Here is a 17,044-nt window from a genome sequence, read left to right on the forward strand (position 1 = left end):
CGTGTTTCTGTGATTTCCCCGTTTCCCTTTGCTGCAGTCACCCACAGTCCCCGGGTGCATTTCAGCGAACGCCAACTGGAATGGAAGCTGGTAACTGGCAGCCGACTGCATCGTCTCCCTCCTTCTGGTTTACAAGTTTTGTCTCTCTGGCACTGAGGGCCCCTTCTGACAGAGTGGGTTGTCCCTGTCTTCAGAGGCAGTCCTTCTCCTAAGGTGGCCACAGAGTGCCACAGCCCTTGTTCAGCTTCAGGCAGTGTCATGGCACAGCTCTGAAATAGGCGGCAAAGTTCTGTGCTGCAGAACACTGTGGCAAGCCTTCTCTCTGCCTACTACTGCTGCTAAGGCCTTCCTTTTGCCTTAGAAAAGAGATTGCCTCTGCCAAATCCATCCTCTGCAATTAGCACGTGGTTCTTGTGATTTCTCTCTCATACAATCTCAGAATCATACAGGTAGGAAGGAAACTCTGGAGATCATTGAGACCAACCCCCCTGCTAAAAGCAGAGTTCCCTACAGGAGGGTGAGCAGAATAGATTCCTGGATCACCCCCCTTTTGCTGCTGGACACACTCTTTTTAACACGCCCCAGGAAACCATTGGCCTTCTTGGCCACAGGGGCACACTGCTGCTGGCTCATGGCCAGCCTGCTGTCCATTGGGACACACAGGTCCTTCTCTGCAGAGCTCCTCTCCTGCAGGTCAGCCCCTAGCACAAAAAGTACACAGCTGTGCTTTCTGTTTTGATACAGAATTAGAGAATAGGTCTCAGGATTGCCAAAAATTCATCTTTTTTTTTTTGTTGTTGTTTCTTTGCAGCTCCATTTTCTGTTGACATTAGTGGCCAATTTTCAAACGGAACATGTAGAGCTGCGGTCTGAAGTCTGAACTCTTTATAAAACAATAAAAAATAAAAAATTAAAACAAGTTTTGTTACTTAATATAGTATGTGATACATTTTCTGAGGGCTGCTCCGAAAGTAATGCCTCTCTGTGTTGTGTTGGTTCATGACATCAGAGGCGGTTGGTGGTGTGGCAGTAGGCATCAAATCTTCTCACCAATATTCCATTGTTATTGTTATTGTTGTGTAACAGATGGCAGCAGAGGGGCAGTCTGACACAATGGGTCTGACGTGGAAGTGCACATGAAGCAGAGGCGTGACGCTGAACTCCATGTGGAAAAGATGTCAGCCACTGACACTCATTGACACACACAGAACACTGAAGAAGACCAAGCAGTGGATGTGAGCGCAGTGAGGCAATGGGCAGTGGCAACAGCAGTAGTAGGTCACCTTTGCTGGTGCAGATTGTTACAAGCACGGCATGCAGGCTCTTCTTCATCACTGGTGAAAAGCGTCATGGTGATGACACTTCTGTAGCTGAGAACGTGAAGAGGTTTCAAGAGGGATTACAGCTTTACTGTGTGGGACTGATTCCAAAGTGAGTTGAAGCAGGATTTCTTTCCAAAAGTCTGACGGCCTGTATCTGGATGGCATATATGCTGGCAGTAAGGGGCTGCATGGCCCTGGGCAGCTGGGAGCAAGTCTGAGCCTAGCTGACACTGGGCACATGCACTCACAAACAGGTGTGCACGTGCGCATGCATGCGGACACACACGCAGACACACACACACGACTGCTGTGGTGACAAAAGATATGGAGAAGGTGATATTACTGAACGCCTTCTCTGTCTGTCTGTACTGCTGGAGGCTGTGGTCAGTGGGACAGAGTGAGTCAGGTTGGAGGCCTGTATCTAATGGAGTCCCTCAAGGGTCGGAACTGGGACCAGTACTATTCACTATATTCATCAATGACTTGCATGAGGGAGTGCACTATTAGCAAGCTTGGTGATGACACAAAACTGGGAGGAGTGGCTGACATGCTAGAAGGCTGAGGTGTCACCCAGCGAGGCCTAAACAGGCTGGAGAATTGGGAGAAATTTCATGAAACATAACAAGGGCAAGCAGAGAGACTTGTATCTGGGTAAGAACAACCCCAGGTACCAGTATAGGTTCAGGAGTGACCTGCTGGAGAGCAGCGTAGAGGAAAGGGACCTGGGGGTCCTGTTGGACAGCAGGGTGACCATGAGCCAGCACTGTGCCCTTGTGGCCAAGAAGGCCAATGACATCCTGGGGCATACTAGAAGGGATGTGGTTAGTAGGTCAAAAGAGCTTCTCCTCCCCCTCTACTCTGCCCTGCTGAGACCACTTCTGGAGTATTGTGTCCAGTTCTGGGCCCCTCCATTCAAGAAGGAGAGAGAATTGCTTGAGAGATATAGCCACAAAGATGATGAAGGGGTTGAAGCATCTCCCTTAAGAGAAAAGGCTGTGGGAGCTGAGTCTCTTTAGTTTGGAGAAGAGGAGACCAAGAGGTGACCTCATTAATAATGTTAACAAATATGAAAAGGGTGTGTGCCAGCAGGATGGAGCCAGGCTCTTCTCAGCGACACCCAGTGATAGGACAAGGGACAATGGGTGAAATCTGGAACATAGGAGGTTCCACAAAAATATGACAAATAACTTCTTCATGGTGAGGGTAACAGAACACTGGAACAGGCTGCCCAGAGAGGTTGTGGGGTCTCCTTCTGTGGAGACATTCAAGACCTGCCTGGACACATTCCTGCGTGACTTAATCTAAATCTTCCTGTTAAGGTAGGGGCATTGGACTGGATGACATTTCAAGGTTCCTTCCAATCCCTGACATTTGGTGATGCTGTGATTCTGTAACTGCTATGGAGAACTTAGAGACATCGTAAAAAAAATACTTCTTTCAATTCTTTTCGCTCATCTGCTCCTTTCTTTTTTCTTCTACTTTCTCTTTCTTCCCTTTTCCTTCTCCCTCTCCTCTCCTCTCCTCTCCTCTCCTCTCCTCTCCTCTCCTCTCCTCTCCTCTCCTCTCCTCTCCTCTCCTCTCCTCTCCTCTCCTCTCCTCTCCTCTCCTCTCCTCTCCTCTCCTCTCCTCTCCTCTCCTCTCCTCTCCTCTCCTCTCCTCTCCTCTCCTCTCCTCTCCTCTCCTCTCCTCTCCTCTCCTCTCCTCTCCTCTCCTCTCCTCTCCTCTCCTCTCCTCTCCTCTCCTCTCCTCTCCTCTCCTCTCCTCTCCTCTCCTCTCCTCTTCTTTTGTCCTTTTTTTGTGTGTGTGTATCTTCTTTTTCCCTCCTGATTCACTGTAATTGCATTTTCTTTGTAAAGTATTAAGTTATGAGTATGGGTCTCTAGATTGTAAACCTTATCTTTCAGTACAACTGTTTCCTTTGTTTTCTTTCCCTTCTTCCCTCCCCTCCTCTCCTTTCCCCTTTCCTCCACTCCTCTACCTCCCCTCCCCTCTCCTCCCTCCTGTCATATCCCCTCCCTCCTTTTCTCCTTCTGTCATGGTTTTATGATTTTCGGTCATCAGTATTCCACACCATAACATCATGTAATGCACTGGGGGTGGGGTTTGATATCTGCCGAATGTTCGTCCGACGGAGAACTACATTTCCCCAGGAGGCTTTGCGGTCAGCAAGGAGATTTAACTCCGTGAAAGGTCACCTGATGCTGCTTCTTCGCCTGCTCTTCGCTGTCTGTGCTTCGCTGTCTGCGCTTCGCCGTCTGCGCTTTGCCTTCTATTCTTCTTCAGTCACTCAACTGGACTGCACTTCTCACCCCAGCATTGTGGTGAGGTCTATCTACCATCTAGACAGACTCTCTCTCTCTCTCATTGTATTTTGCTAATACTATATTTAGTAAATCATTTTATTGTTCCACCTCAGATTATTGCTGTTGTTTTCAAGTATTTTTGGGGTCCCCTGTTTCCCCTTTCCCGGAGGGGTGGATCCACAGATCCCTCCGCCCTGCTGGTCACGGAACCGGGCCGAACCAGCCCGTAAACCGTTGACACCATCTCCTCCTCCTCCTCCTCCTCCTCCTCCTCCTCTTCCTCCTCCTCCTCCTCCTCCTCCTCCTCCTCCTCTTCCTCCTCCTCCTTTCCTTCTCTTCCCTCCCCTTCTCTTCTTGGCTTTGCTTTGCTTGGCTTCGCTTTCTTCTACTGCCTCCACCTTTGAAGACAAAACTCTCTGATTCTCCTCCATGTATCGCTAGAAAAAGGAAAGTGTCAAGTCATGACTGAGTAATTTTCACCTCAAAGAGACTTTGAGAGGAAAAAAGAAAAGCTGCTTCCTCCCAGGATCCCTCTGGCAGAGGCAAGCAGCAACAACATAGGCAGGAGTGCTGATACCTGTCGGTGGGCCCAAGCAGCCGGGAGAAATTGTCAATCGCCACCTCCGTGTGACAGCGGGTGAGGATGACCACCGCCTGGCACACGAAGGGCATGAACATGCTCTGCTGTGTGCATGATGTGCAGCTCCGCAGGACGTAGAGGATCAGTGGCAGCTGAAAGAAGAAGGGGAGAAAGAACAATTTGCAAGGAGTGACCATGGACGTTCAGCATATGAGCAGTGCCTGCTCCCTTGACGTACTGCCAAAGCCTAAGACTAAATTTCACACCAGCAACCTTGTCCAAGCCCTGGCTCTGTGCTCAGACTGTGTTTCTTTAGCACAAGACGCAAATGGCACAAGGCATAGCGCAACAGCAAGGAAAAATCCAAGACATGTGGAAGAAAGTCTCTTACGTCTCGACAGATGTCCTTTCTGTACATCTGCAGAAAGGTGATCATCCACTGTCCAGCAGCACGCACACGCACTCCTTTGGCCTTTCGGAAGGTCTCCTTGATGGCCATCAAGAAGTCGATGGTGCATTCCATCGGGAAGTTTCTGCACACCATCTGCAGAGAAATGAGAAGGAAGAGATCCCATCACCGGTCTGCGGCAGGTCTTCAAAACATAAGCCAATCTTGAGGGCATTCTTAGTTCAGCGGCCTGCTGGTCACTCAGGCAGCAATCACAATGCTCCTGCTGTCCGTACCCTGCTACTCATACAGAAGGCGGTTGAGCCTTCTCTCAGCTTCTCCACCTATGGTGTTTGCTTATATGCAAAGCCTACCTCCCAGCAGCCACAATCACACACACACACAAACACACATCATAGAGTCAGCTCCTTGCACTGGGCGCCTGAAGGACAGACATAGCTCAGAGCCTCCTGATACTTGCTGGAGAAGAGTGCTCTCAGGTTGTCAGCTCATTCTGGAAATGGTGTGAGAGGCTGCGGGGAGCAGAAGGGCGTGCAGATGCCTACACACTGAGATCCCACCACCCCACTTTGGGTCCACTTACCCTTGCGATTTTGGACGAGGCCCGGAGTTGACAGACTGTGCTGCAGGCGTGCAGCCCCTCACACAGGCTCCCAGGGTCTCCCATCTCGATTACTCTGTTGGTCACCTTGGCTGGAAAGAGCACAAGGAGAAAAGGGAAGTCAGTAATGCTTCTGGAAACAGAACTGCTTTCCAGGGAGAGAGACAGAGGGCAGGATGGGGACGAGAAGAGAGCTGCGCACGGTGCCTCTCTCTCCTGTCAACAGGGCCCAGCCCGTGGGCTTCTGCTAGTGCTGCAGAGGAGAGCAGAGGGCTGGTGCACACCCGCTCTACTTGCCTTGGATTCGGAGAAGGGAGCTCAGACAGGTGACAGCCAACTGGCGGGAGGTGGGCATGGGGTCACACGTTAGAGGTGCCAGAAATCCCACCAGGGAGCCAAAGTGCTCGCAGGCATCTTCCCTCTGCAGGGATGAGAGGCAGGAACAAAGCTGTAGGCAGCCCCAGCTCTCCCTAGCTTCTCCCACCGGTGCCTTCCCCACGTGGCGGGTGACACAGCACACACAGCAGGGGAAAGCTGGCCTTCCAGCTCAGGGGCAGTGGAGAGGGAGCAGGGGGCATGCGGCGGGGCTCTTTACTCACTCGAAGCTCTTCACATACAGCCAGCAGCTGGGAGCAGACCTGCAGGGCCCTCCTGCGCTCCCACACGTTGCCTGATGTCATTGATCTCCTCAGGACCTGGAACAGAGCACCTGTCTCACTGCGGACGTCCTTTCTTTCCCTTCCTGCCATCCCTCTCTCTGTCCCTCCTTTCCCGGCACTTTCCCTCACGGCCTGCCCTGTGCTCCACGCGGCCCCCTGCCTCACTGAGCACCAGCACTGCTGCCCCTGCTCTCTGCAGACGCTCCTGTCTCCTAAGCCAGGAGCTTTTCCTCAGCTGTGGCCTGCCAGGCGCTGGCTCCTGCCTTGCCCCCTGCACAGCCCATTTCTCTGCCCATTTCTGAGCCTGCAGTGAGCTGGCACGTCAGCAAGAGATTTCTTCCGCTCTGAACGTCCTCTCTGTCCCCAGATCTCTGTCCCCACTATCGACAGGCACTGTGTTTTCCCCCTTTCCCCACATGTACTCACATGGATTATGTTCTGGAAGAAGTCACGGGTGGGCTCTGTCTCAAGCAGGGCTGCCATCAGCCGGCCCAGAGCTTTCAAAGATGTTTGCAGAAGCTGAAAGCAGAAGAGGGGATTGAGTGAGGTGTGGCATCACGGTTGCTGCCAGAGCATAGGCTGTGTGTGCAGGTAGGGTTCCCACCGAGAGGTGGCTGGGAAAGGGAAGTTACAACAGCTTACCTGAAGGTACCGAGCTGCTTGCTGTGACTTCCTGATCTTCAGCATCATCTCTGCTGAAGGGTGAGTCACAATGCTCTTGCAGCACAGAGCCAACATTTCACACATGTCCTTGCTTCCTCCCGAGGGCTTCAGCTTGCTGACAGGAGGAAAAGGGGAAGAGAAAGCAGAAGGGGCCTTTACCGGTGCTCTCCAGACTGGTTCAGACAAAACCTGAGTTTCTCCTAATCGACAGCTGCAAAGCCAGCACCCCCAGCCCATGCTGCTGAGCACTGTCTTCAGTTCCAGCAGTGCCTGCCTCCTCCCCGGCAGCAGTGAACCACCTCCCACTCTGAAGGGAAGGAGACCCCAGGTCTCTCTTCTCTTCCCTGCCAGGAGACAGGAGGAGCAGGGCCTTTCTCCCTGCCCAGAAACCGCAGCTCTGCTGGGCTCAGCAGCCCAGCATCCTGTAGATGCGGCTCCTCACCCCCTCCAGGCCTTCAGGAGCTACCCAAATGGTCCTGCCTTACAATCCCAGAGGCTCCAGCCCTTACCTCAACTCCTCCAGGGCCAGAACCACCTTGAGGGGCACTGGGGAGACAGGGATGCCTGAGTGATACTTCTTCAGCATGTCCTGCAAGTCCCAGAGAGACACAGTCAAAGTGGGCAAGGGGGCACGCCAGAGCTCTTCCTCCCAGCCCAGTGACAGACACAACTGCCACACACCAGCCCCCATCACTCCCACGTTTCCCACGGAGGCGTGGCAGGATGCAGCAGCTCCACAGCTGGTGGACCTAGACTGCTGCTCAGCCGCTGCCTGCCAGCACCAAAGGTCCCCACCAGCTGGAAATGTGTGGCTGAGGGAGACCTGTTTGCCTCCAGGGAAGCGAGCCTCGTGTCACAGTCCAAAACTGCACTGCAGACAGCCTGGCTCTAAGCACTCACCATCAGGATCTCCAGCAGCTTGCCCTTCAAGGACAGATTAAAGCAGTCACCCACAGCGTGGAAGGCGGAGCTGAAGTTGGTGATGCTCTGCACCAGCGCAAGCTTGTTCTGCAAGTCCTGAGGCCCAAGAGAGAAGAACATTCTTTGAACTGCAGGAAGGGACAAGGGATGCAAGGGGGACGCGTGGGGGCAGCACTAAGGGAAGGGCTTGGATCTTCAGCTGGCCACAAACTGTTCCCCGTGGGGCCTTTGAAAGAGAAGGCCCATCTCAGCATCCCTCCACATGGAAGGGCTGCAGCTGGGCACTCAGACACCATGGCACACTTTGAGCTCTCACCTGGCAGCTGCAGCTGTAGAGCAGCAGGATGTTGCCCACAATGTCTCCCTCCAGGTGGGCAAGCAGTTCTTCCTTGGAGGCACACAGTGCTAAGCTGCCATGGGCAAGCATGAGAGCGCTGCGTGTGGCGTGAGCTCTCGTGCTGTCCAGCTCCATCTGTGTGGGGAGAAACAAATGCTTTGAGACACTTGCCCAATGGCCCCAGTGCCCCACAGTGCACCTGAGCTCTCAAGGCAGGAGCTGCTGTGAACATAAGGCGGAAGAAAGCCAAGATTACGGCTTTCCCCGTAATGCTTCACCTTCTTGTGCCTGGAAATCCTAGAATTTCGGCCCTTGCACAGCCTGGACGAAAACATGGTGAGCGTGTCCAAGACTGCACGGAAGTTGCTCTCAGCAGCATGGCTGAGAAGAGAGATCATTCCCTGCACAAAAGAACAAGGGGCAGTTGGTGCATGTCTGAACCCACTGGCGCAGCCAGCCACAGTAGCCAGGCCCATCCTTGCCTGAGGGAAATGGCAGCAGTGAGGAGATGGAAAGGGCCAGAAGCCCTTTGTCCAGGGACAGAGTGGGGACGCTCGCAGAAGCTGGGGGACAGGAGAGCTCACCTGGGCCTCAGATGGTTCCTCTGCGTTTGCTTCCTGCAGGTGTTGCAGCAGTTTCTCTTGGATATGGAGGACTCCCTTACAAGCTCCCAGCACTGTCCCCAGAGCCTTGTACAGAAGGACTGCACGGGAAGGGAAGGAAGAAGCTGAGATGTGGCAGCAGCCTGACCTGCTCAGACAGAGCCAGGTGGGAAGGACCCACACTCCCAGGGAATCGCTGAGAGCAGCTGCAGGGCTGAGCTTTAGCCCAGCCCCCGGGCACTTTGAAGCAAAAGGCTCCCTGGGAGGCACCGGCTGGGGAAGCAGCCCGCCTGGGCAGAGCAGCCCCAGCCCCAGTTGGGCACCTGCGGCTGCACCGCTGGGTAGAGCTGGGGAAACTCACCTTTTCTCCAGAGCTGCTGGGAGAGCTGCTCAGGTACCGGCTCAGCTCACAGCTCAGGCCCTTGGTCCAAGCCTCGTCCTCCACCGTCTCCACTGACGCCCTCAGGAACTGTTGGAGAACAGGAGAAGCCAATGTTCCCTTGCCCTTTGTTTCTTCCCCGCATTCCCAACTTGCTGCAGCCTTCTGGGGAGAGGTGTCTGGAAAAACAGTCCCCCTCCCAGCTCCCCCCGGTGTTTCTCCTTGAGGGGCTCCTTGAGGCAGGCAAGCACTTCCCTGTACCGTGCCTCTTAGCAGTGCTGTACCTTTAGCAGTCGGCGCTCCCACGCTGCAGAATCTGGGAAGCTCTCTTCTTTCCCTGCACAGCAATAGGAAGCAAAAGAGCCTTGCTTGGGATCAAGCCACAGAAGAAGAGCTGCTGCAAACCCGGGCACTCGGCACTGCCAAGCTGGGACCTGCAACCCCCCCCCCCCAGTGACCTGGCCCTCCTCACAAACACTGTCCCCGCAGGGACACATAGCTAACTGCTCCAAGACTGCTGTCTGAGGAGATGTGACATGCCCATCTGTGCCCTGCAATGGGCAGATTTCTGGGGGAAAACTCCCCGGCCTCAGCACTGTCTCCCTGGAATGGGAACAGCAGCAGACCTGCATTTTCACTCCACCCCTTCTCTGCCTCCACCTCTCCCTCTCCACCAGTACTTTACCTTGGACACACTGCAGCAGCAGGGGGATCTCCGCATCCCACATGGCCCCCACTGCTCTGTGGATCCTGCTGTGGAGCTTTTGCATGAGCACTAAGGCAGCGGCTTGCAGTTCGCTGCCTGCAACAGGGCTCCCTGCCACCACCTGAGCGAGAGCAAGGAGAAGCAGGGTTACTGCTGCAGCAAGAGCAGCGGCGGCTTCCCCCGGGAGGGAAGCAGCTTGGCTCTGCCCCGATGGGCAAGGAGCAGCCAACAGCTTTGCCCATAGCCATGCTGCTTCTTCCTCGGGGCTTGTGGCACTGGCCTCTGGAGCATCTACTCACCAACAGGCGCACCAGCAGTGTCTGGGGAGTCAGCCATGGGCCTGCGGGGAGAAAGAAGTACTGAGTAAGACTCCGAGGCACGCCATGCCCTGCCACACGCACCTCCGCTGTCCCTTCTGGGTGCTAACACAGGTCAGCAGAGCTCACGGGGGGAGTTCTGCTCCTACCTTGAAACATGGAGCTGAGGAAATGGGGATCCAACTCTGCAATCTCCCGCCTTGTCAGTTCCTCTCTCTCAGCCAGTGCTTGGACACAGCGGGAGACCGGGATCAGCATGCCCGTGTATTGGGCTGGCACCACAAAGAGCAGCAGCCGCGGCCACAGGAGCTGTAGGGAACAAGGCATGTCAGCATTCCTGCCTACGCTCAGAGGTGAACGGGACTCTGTGAATTTCCTTGAGTCTTGTGTGCTGTGTCTTGTGAGCGCATTGCAGGAGAGACCTGGGGTGTTGGAATGGGACGAGGAGCACGTGGTGCAAAGGCAAGGAGCGGCAGCAGGGCAGAATGTGACTTACTTTGGACATCCCTCTCACGGAGACATCCAGTGACCCCAGGATGTCCATGCACAGCTGTTGGAGAGCTCCTTCCTCCTGAGCTTCCTGGGCAGAAAGGTCTCCGGCTGCCTGCACAACAGTGTTGTTGAAACAAGGGTTACTCTCAGTTCTCAGCAGCCTCTGAAGAGGCTCAGATGTTGCCCCACTGGTGCTTCTGTGCCAGCCTCTGAGCAGCAGAGGTCTCCCAAAAGAAGATGCTGCCCACTGTCCTTACCCTTCTTCCCGTGGCGCGGCTGAACTCTCTGAAGATGTGCCCCACCACATCCCAGGCTGAGCAGCTCCGGGTGTCAGCACTGAGGAGATCCTTGATGAAATACAGAATGGCCCTCCGCACCTGCCAGGGGTCAATTGTGTGTGATTTTCCTGGTCAGAAGGCAAAGGGAAGCCACCTGCTCATCGGGACAGCCCTTTGGGCAGGGGCAGAGAAAACAAGAGCAGAGGAGAAGCCTTGGCTCCTGACGTGAGGGCCAGGCCTTAGCACCAGCGTGCTGTGTGCTTTCCATGCGCAGCACAGGGACCTGCCCGCTCCACTCCTCCTGCTCTCCCCACAGAAGCCACCGCGACCATGTGGTTAATGCCCCAGCACCTCCCTGGTCATCCCAGCCCTGCCCGTGTTGGCAGCAGCATCCCCACCCCCACAGCGCTTTCCATTCCCAAACCAGCTCACCCGGAGCCTGAGGTCGCTGCACAGACGCTGCACAGCCTCCGCAGCCAGGGGCAGCTTCTCTGTAACAACGGGCTCTGCAAGAGAAGCACAGAAGCATGCGTGGAGGCACCACCCAGGTGGCAAAAGGGATCCCTGGAAAAGACCCGATCCATGGTACTGACCATCAGAGCGAGCCAGAGCGCCGAGCAGACCCAGGGCTGCCACACATCCAGGCTCCCATTCCTTCTCCAGCTGCGACTGAAGAAACAGGATGGTTTCCTCTGGACAGATTCGGGCTGCAGGGAGGAAATCCCGCTCTGTGTTAGCAAGCAACTCATGCCCCTTCCTGAGGTCTGCGAGACAGGTTTTGGCCAGGGCACCGCCAAGCACCGCCAAAACTCCTCTCCTTACCCTGCAGCAGGATGCAGTGGGTCAGCTCTGCGCTATCAGCCTCGCTGTGCTGCTTGGTGTCATCAGAGAGCTGTGGAAACAAGGTCCATTTGAGAAAATCACAACAGCGCTGAGGACGGAAGAGAAGCTGTGCTGCCCAGCTTTTGTCTTCCTTGGCACTCTTGGGAAGAGGACATGCAGACAAAACCCAGCCTGCCCCCCAGCATCCCTGGGGGGGGGGGGGGCAAACACACGGCTCTGCAGCAGCCTTGGGCATGCAGGAGATAGGGCTGAGCAGCCGTCAGAGGCTCAGAGACTTGCAGTCCTCCTGAGACTTAGCCAAGGGGGAAACTGTGTGGGCACAAGGATAGGCTCCCCTTACCTGGTAGAACACAGCACTGGTGATGGCCAGAAACTTGTCCCTGGGGATGACAGACTGAACTCCCTCTAAGACCTCCAGGAAGGTAGTGAGGCTCTGCAAGAGACCAGGAGAGGAAGGAAGGGCTGAAGTCACATCTAGCCACCTGGGAGCAGAAAAACTGTTTCCCAATAGTTTGTCTGCTGGGAGAAGCTCCTGTACAGGTGTTCTTGTTTGCCCCCCCCTCCCAGCAGCACCAAGAGAGTGCAGTAGACCATGTCTACACTGAGCCCTGCACAGCACCTCACCTTGGCCACCCTGCAGGTGTCTTGGATCTCCTGACATGGGTGCATGAGCCAGAGGAACTGCTCCCAGACGTGTTCTCGCTGCAGCTCCTCTTGCAGGAGGACAGCCATCATGGAAGCCACAGCCCCAAGGACAGCCTGTTTGTCCTGGAGAGAGATGGCAGAGGCCTAGCATCAAAGACTGAATGTCTGCCCTTCCTACTGAGAGGGCTTTCTCTTTTCTTTTCCCCTTCCCCATGCCCCTGTACCCAGCAGGAGATAGGCTCTCTCTGGAGGGCAGGGAGGCTTTCCCCACACCCTCATCCCCAGCTCTCCCTGCCACGGTGCTGTGACATGCGGCTGCTTCCTGGCAGGGAGATCCAGCCCCGAGCACAGAGCCAGTTTGGGGCCCTTTGCACAGCCAGCCCACTCCTTCTCATCACCCCTCTGCTCTCAGCCTGCCGGGCACAGAAAGAGCTGCTGCCAGCCCGGGCTGGGAATGCAGCAGTGCTCACCTCTTCCTCCTTGCTGTCCTGCCAGGTCCTCACCACGGAGAAGAAGAGCTGGTGAAGATTCTCATAGATTCGCTCTTTCTCCACGGCAGGCCAGGGGCATTGCTTTCCAGAGGACAAGTGAACCTTGATTCCATCTGACCATTGCTTCACAACTGAAAAAACAAAACAGAACCAAAAAATAAATGAATAATTAATTAACTTTTTTAAAAATCTAACAAAAAAATCAAAGACAAGGGAAAAGGGAGCTTGTGAGTCTGCAGCAGGGCGAGGTGCAAGGGCTGTCCCGATCCGCCCTGCTCTGGGGCCAACACTCACCAGCACAAGCGATGCGCAGCATCTGGCCGCTCCTCACCTGGCCCACCACACTGCGTAGGCCAGCCAGCGTCAGCCACACAAAGGGGATGCACTGTGGAGCTGCAGAGGGGAAAGAGAGGGCCATGGTCAGAGCTCCAGCAGCGAGGGAGGAGGGGCTGCAGCCCTGCATCCCCCAGCTCAATGCCGATCACGCGCAGAGGGGAGAGACCGCTTTCCCCCATTGTCACAGACTTCAGGAGGCTGAGGGGCTCTACCGTAGGTGCTGAACAGTTTGCTCAAGGTGATGAGCACGAACTCCTTGGTCATCTCCCCCGCAGCCTTGAGGTGGCCCTGGAGCTCGGCCATCACCAAGCTGAAGTGCGTCCTGGCCAGAGCCACCAGGACATTGCTGGCAGCCAACCTCACGTTGTCTGTCACGTCCTGAAAAAGAGTCACTGGTGACACGCGGCACAGGACACCTCCTAAGGCCTTCCCTCGGCAGGGCGAAGCCACCGCCGTCCGCCAGCAGAATAGCAGCGCAGGCAGGCAGCTCCCTTTGCCTTTGGCAGTGACCCCTTACCTGGGCAGCCGTCAGGTCCTGGGACACCTCTGCCAGCAGCCGGTTCACCACTCCGCATGGCAGGCGGCTGTCATCTTCACACAGGACGCTCTCCAGCTCACGGTACACCTGCGCTCGGACACCCTGGGGACAGGGACCAATCATGCTGGCTTCGCCCTTGTTCCCAGGGAGCAGCCCGCTGCCACCCATCGCTATGTGGATGTGCTGCTGGGGCCTGGCACCCACGGGACCGTGGCACTGGGCCAGGGCAAGGACTGATGGTCGCACGTCCCCAGCTCACCTCCTGGTCCTGCAGGCGCTGCAGCAGCAAAGTCGCGGCACAGGCAGGGACAGGACTTGACACCCTGCCGCTCTCCCTGCGACGCGTCCGTCTGGGCACGCAGCCCACACAGGCAAAGAGACCTGGAAGGAAAGAGCAGAGCAGCTGCCGCTGGTGTTGCTTGGAGCCAGGGCCGAGCATCTGGCCAGCTCTGGCAGGAACGTTCCTCCAGCCCCACAGCACAGGGTGGGCTGCACTGGCACATGTTTGGTTGGTGGGGAGAGGGGAGAAAGCCTTCCCCTTGCTGGGGTCCTGGGGAAACCATGCCAGGCAGCTGCACTCAGCAGAGCAAGGACAGTGCTGTTGGCACGTCCTGAACCGGCACTGCAGGCACACATGTGCTCGGGCAGCGTCACGGTGTCCCAAGAGGTGGAGGGACCTCACCTCGAAGGGCTCTCAGCCGCTCCATCATTGCAGGATATCTCCAGATAGGCACAACGCTCTCTCTGGGTCCACGTCCCACAAGAGACTGAGCTACCGCTCCCACCACAGGGGTGTGAGCGACAACAACTGTGACATCACACTGCAAAATGTCATCTCACAGAGAATGACATGCCCTGGGCTGGGGACCAGACAGCATGCAGGGCAAGCTTGCAGGCCCCAAAACATAGAATGTTTCTGTGAGGCACTCGGCTCTGGGATGGACACGTTGCAATACAGTCATTAAAGTTAATAAGTTCAATAAACAGTTTCCTCTCAACTCAGTACAAACACACTTTGGAGTCTTTTTGGATAAATACACGTTCCCCATGAATATAAACAGGACAGCACAGCCATACAGATCTAGAAAATTGATAGAGTTTTTTGCTCAAAAAGTATTTTTTACATTTGGGATGAAAATTCAATTGCCACATCCACCGTATCTATCTTGAATACTTTGTCTGCATCCATTACATCCATTACATCCAGCTTCTTACTGAGTATGGATTTTTATTGGCTAGAAAACCTTCTCCCAGGTGCAAGCATCATAAATAATAGCCTGCAGGGCAAGCTTGCAGGCCCCAAAACACAGCGAGTTTTTGTGAGGTATTCGGCTCATTCTGGGGTGGACACATTCTGTGCCAAAGCAGGGAATCACCTCAGCGGGTGAGGGAGAGCCCTGTTTGGGAGAAGCTGCTGGGAGCCAGTGCCCGGCATTCTCTTAGTGACTGGGGACTCCATGCTGGGAGGCACCGAGGCCCCCATTTGCTGCCCTGACAACCTTTCCAGAAGCTTTTCTGTCTTCTGGGGCATGTGTCAGGGACATAAAGGAGACTTCACAGCGTCTGATCAAGCAAGAAGACCACCATGCGATTGTTATCATTCAAGTAGGGGCATGGGAGGTTGCCATGAGGAAATGGCAGAACATCCAAAAGGGACTTTGCCTCCCTTGGAAAGATGATAAAGGGGTTGGCAGAGACCTCATCGTGGCCTTCCAGTACTTGAAGGGAGCATATAAATGGGAGGGGTAACGATTGTTTACATGGGTTGATAGTGATAGGACAAGGGAGAATGATCTTACACTGAGGCAGGGGAGGTTTAGGTTATAGATATTAGGAGGCAGTTTTTTCACAGAGGGTGGTGACGCACTGCAAAAGGTTGACTAAGGAGGCTGTGGATGCCTCCTCCCTGGAGGCATTCAAGGCCAGGCTGGATGTGGCTCTGGGCAGCCTGGTCTGGTGGTTGGCAACCCTGCACATAGCAGGGGAGCTGAAACTAGATGATTTTTGAGGTCCTTTCCAACCCAGACCATTCTATGATTTTAAGAAGACTAAAAATTAAAAACTAGCAATTTTTCACCATCATCAACTACACAGTTACTTAACTCACTGAGAGTTCTTGTCTCTGTCTAACAGAAAAAAATGACCCCGTAAAGGATTTTTCTCCTCTGATTTTCTACGAATCTGTGATAATATCAGCAGTGCCCAGCAAGGACAGTTCTAAGTGCTTTGAAATTGGTTTGACTTTCGATCAGCTTTAAAGGGCCTCAGTTATGCCCTTTTGCTCTTAATTTTGAGATAGTCTTCATTTAAATTATGGAAGCGTGAAGACAACAGCAGGGAGATATGTTCCTGGTGAATTTTAATCATAGCAAATCTTTCCTAAAAATTTGAATTAATTGTTATTAATGAAAGCCCTCAAAAATATAATTATTTAATTGATTAATAGGAATACATTTACAGGGTCTATTTGAGACAATGATAGAACCATTCACAGTGACATTTTAATCTATGATAAAACCCAAAGACTTAATTTTAGGTGTATTTGTGGCTGGAGTCACAAAGTCGTATGAACAAAGATACAAGATCTAGTCCATAATTATTCATTAATTTTGTCCATGGTAAAACATAGCAAACAGGAAAGTTCAGTACTCTCACAGTCTATGTGGTATCATGCCAATATCTATCGTACTGCAACCAGTACAGTATAGTTGAGAGAAATGTTGAACAATGAAGAAAATTTTGCATCAAGTAGATGCAAATTTTCCTAGCATGTTAAAGATGTGTTTTACAAGAAATCCTGGAAGCCTGATTTGATGTTAGTCTCAGACAGATAAATATCAACCCATATTCCAGCTATACTCAAAATCAATCAGTGTTCTGCTTAGTAACGCATGACCCAAAGAGTTCTAAAAGTCAGTGCAAAATATATAGGTCCTTTCACCAGCGTAGATCAGAGTCTGAATTTCCTCTTCAGAGGAAAAAGAGTGTAGAGAAATTCTGTAACAGGAAAAGCCTTGTATCCTTCCTCAGACCATCCGACACATTGCGCTGGGGAAGAATAGCTAATTTGCAGGTTGGAAAGTGCATATATATGATAGAACTTACATATACACATATGCAAACACAAACAACATATGCAATGGACTAATGGACTGTGCTAATCTAGTATCTTCTGGATTATTCACTTGAAGATCATTGACTTTATATATATTCACTTGCTTAGCAGATCCCCCATCTGGTAGTAAAGGCTTCTCTAATTTGTGAATTTATAGTATTATTTACACAAACTCAAATGCTGTATTGTACATGATAATAGAAAATTGTAACATTTTGCTTACTGGATTGTAGTAGTACTTTTATTTCTGCCCAAGATATTTAAAAGAATAGAAAGGACTATTTTTGAGGTTCTGCATATTTTTTTGCAAAAGTTACATATTTCCCAGTCATTACTATGGCTGGAGTATTACTTTTGGATACTGAAGAGAAGAAGCACTTGTTTTTAACAGGCTTTCATTACCCTTTCTTCTGTGGCATCTTTTCTATTTTTCATGTTGTCTCCATGGGACCTTTTATAATGCTAAAACTGTTCAGCATGTTTTCCAACAGCTTTATGTTTAAGCAT

At 53.1% G+C, this 17,044-nt stretch overlaps 1 protein-coding gene across 1 annotated transcript; it reads right to left on the reverse strand.

Annotated features, from left to right (window-relative positions):
* Window positions 1-4,010: 4,010 nt before the first annotated feature.
* On the reverse strand, window positions 4,011-14,210 carry LOC306958779 (maestro heat-like repeat-containing protein family member 2B; the record flags this gene model as incomplete). The annotated part of the gene is given in 32 exon segments (XM_079550368.1): window positions 4,011-4,062; window positions 4,203-4,357; window positions 4,597-4,749; window positions 5,198-5,307; window positions 5,513-5,636; window positions 5,815-5,910; window positions 6,301-6,393; window positions 6,517-6,652; window positions 7,047-7,126; window positions 7,438-7,554; window positions 7,775-7,930; window positions 8,074-8,196; window positions 8,380-8,492; window positions 8,495-8,498; window positions 8,759-8,866; window positions 9,061-9,113; window positions 9,462-9,603; window positions 9,782-9,822; window positions 9,949-10,108; window positions 10,296-10,403; window positions 10,549-10,668; window positions 11,002-11,075; window positions 11,163-11,276; window positions 11,392-11,461; window positions 11,753-11,845; window positions 12,037-12,180; window positions 12,528-12,679; window positions 12,843-12,941; window positions 13,097-13,262; window positions 13,402-13,524; window positions 13,682-13,803; window positions 14,105-14,210. Coding segments are annotated over 32 exon segments (3,429 nt in total). The 5' UTR covers window positions 14,133-14,210.
* Between the last annotated feature and the right edge of the window lie 2,834 nt (window positions 14,211-17,044).

The sequence above is a fragment of the Tetrao urogallus genome, assembly GCF_951394365.1.
Source record: "Tetrao urogallus genome assembly, chromosome: 2".
NCBI lineage: Eukaryota > Metazoa > Chordata > Aves > Galliformes > Phasianidae > Tetrao > Tetrao urogallus.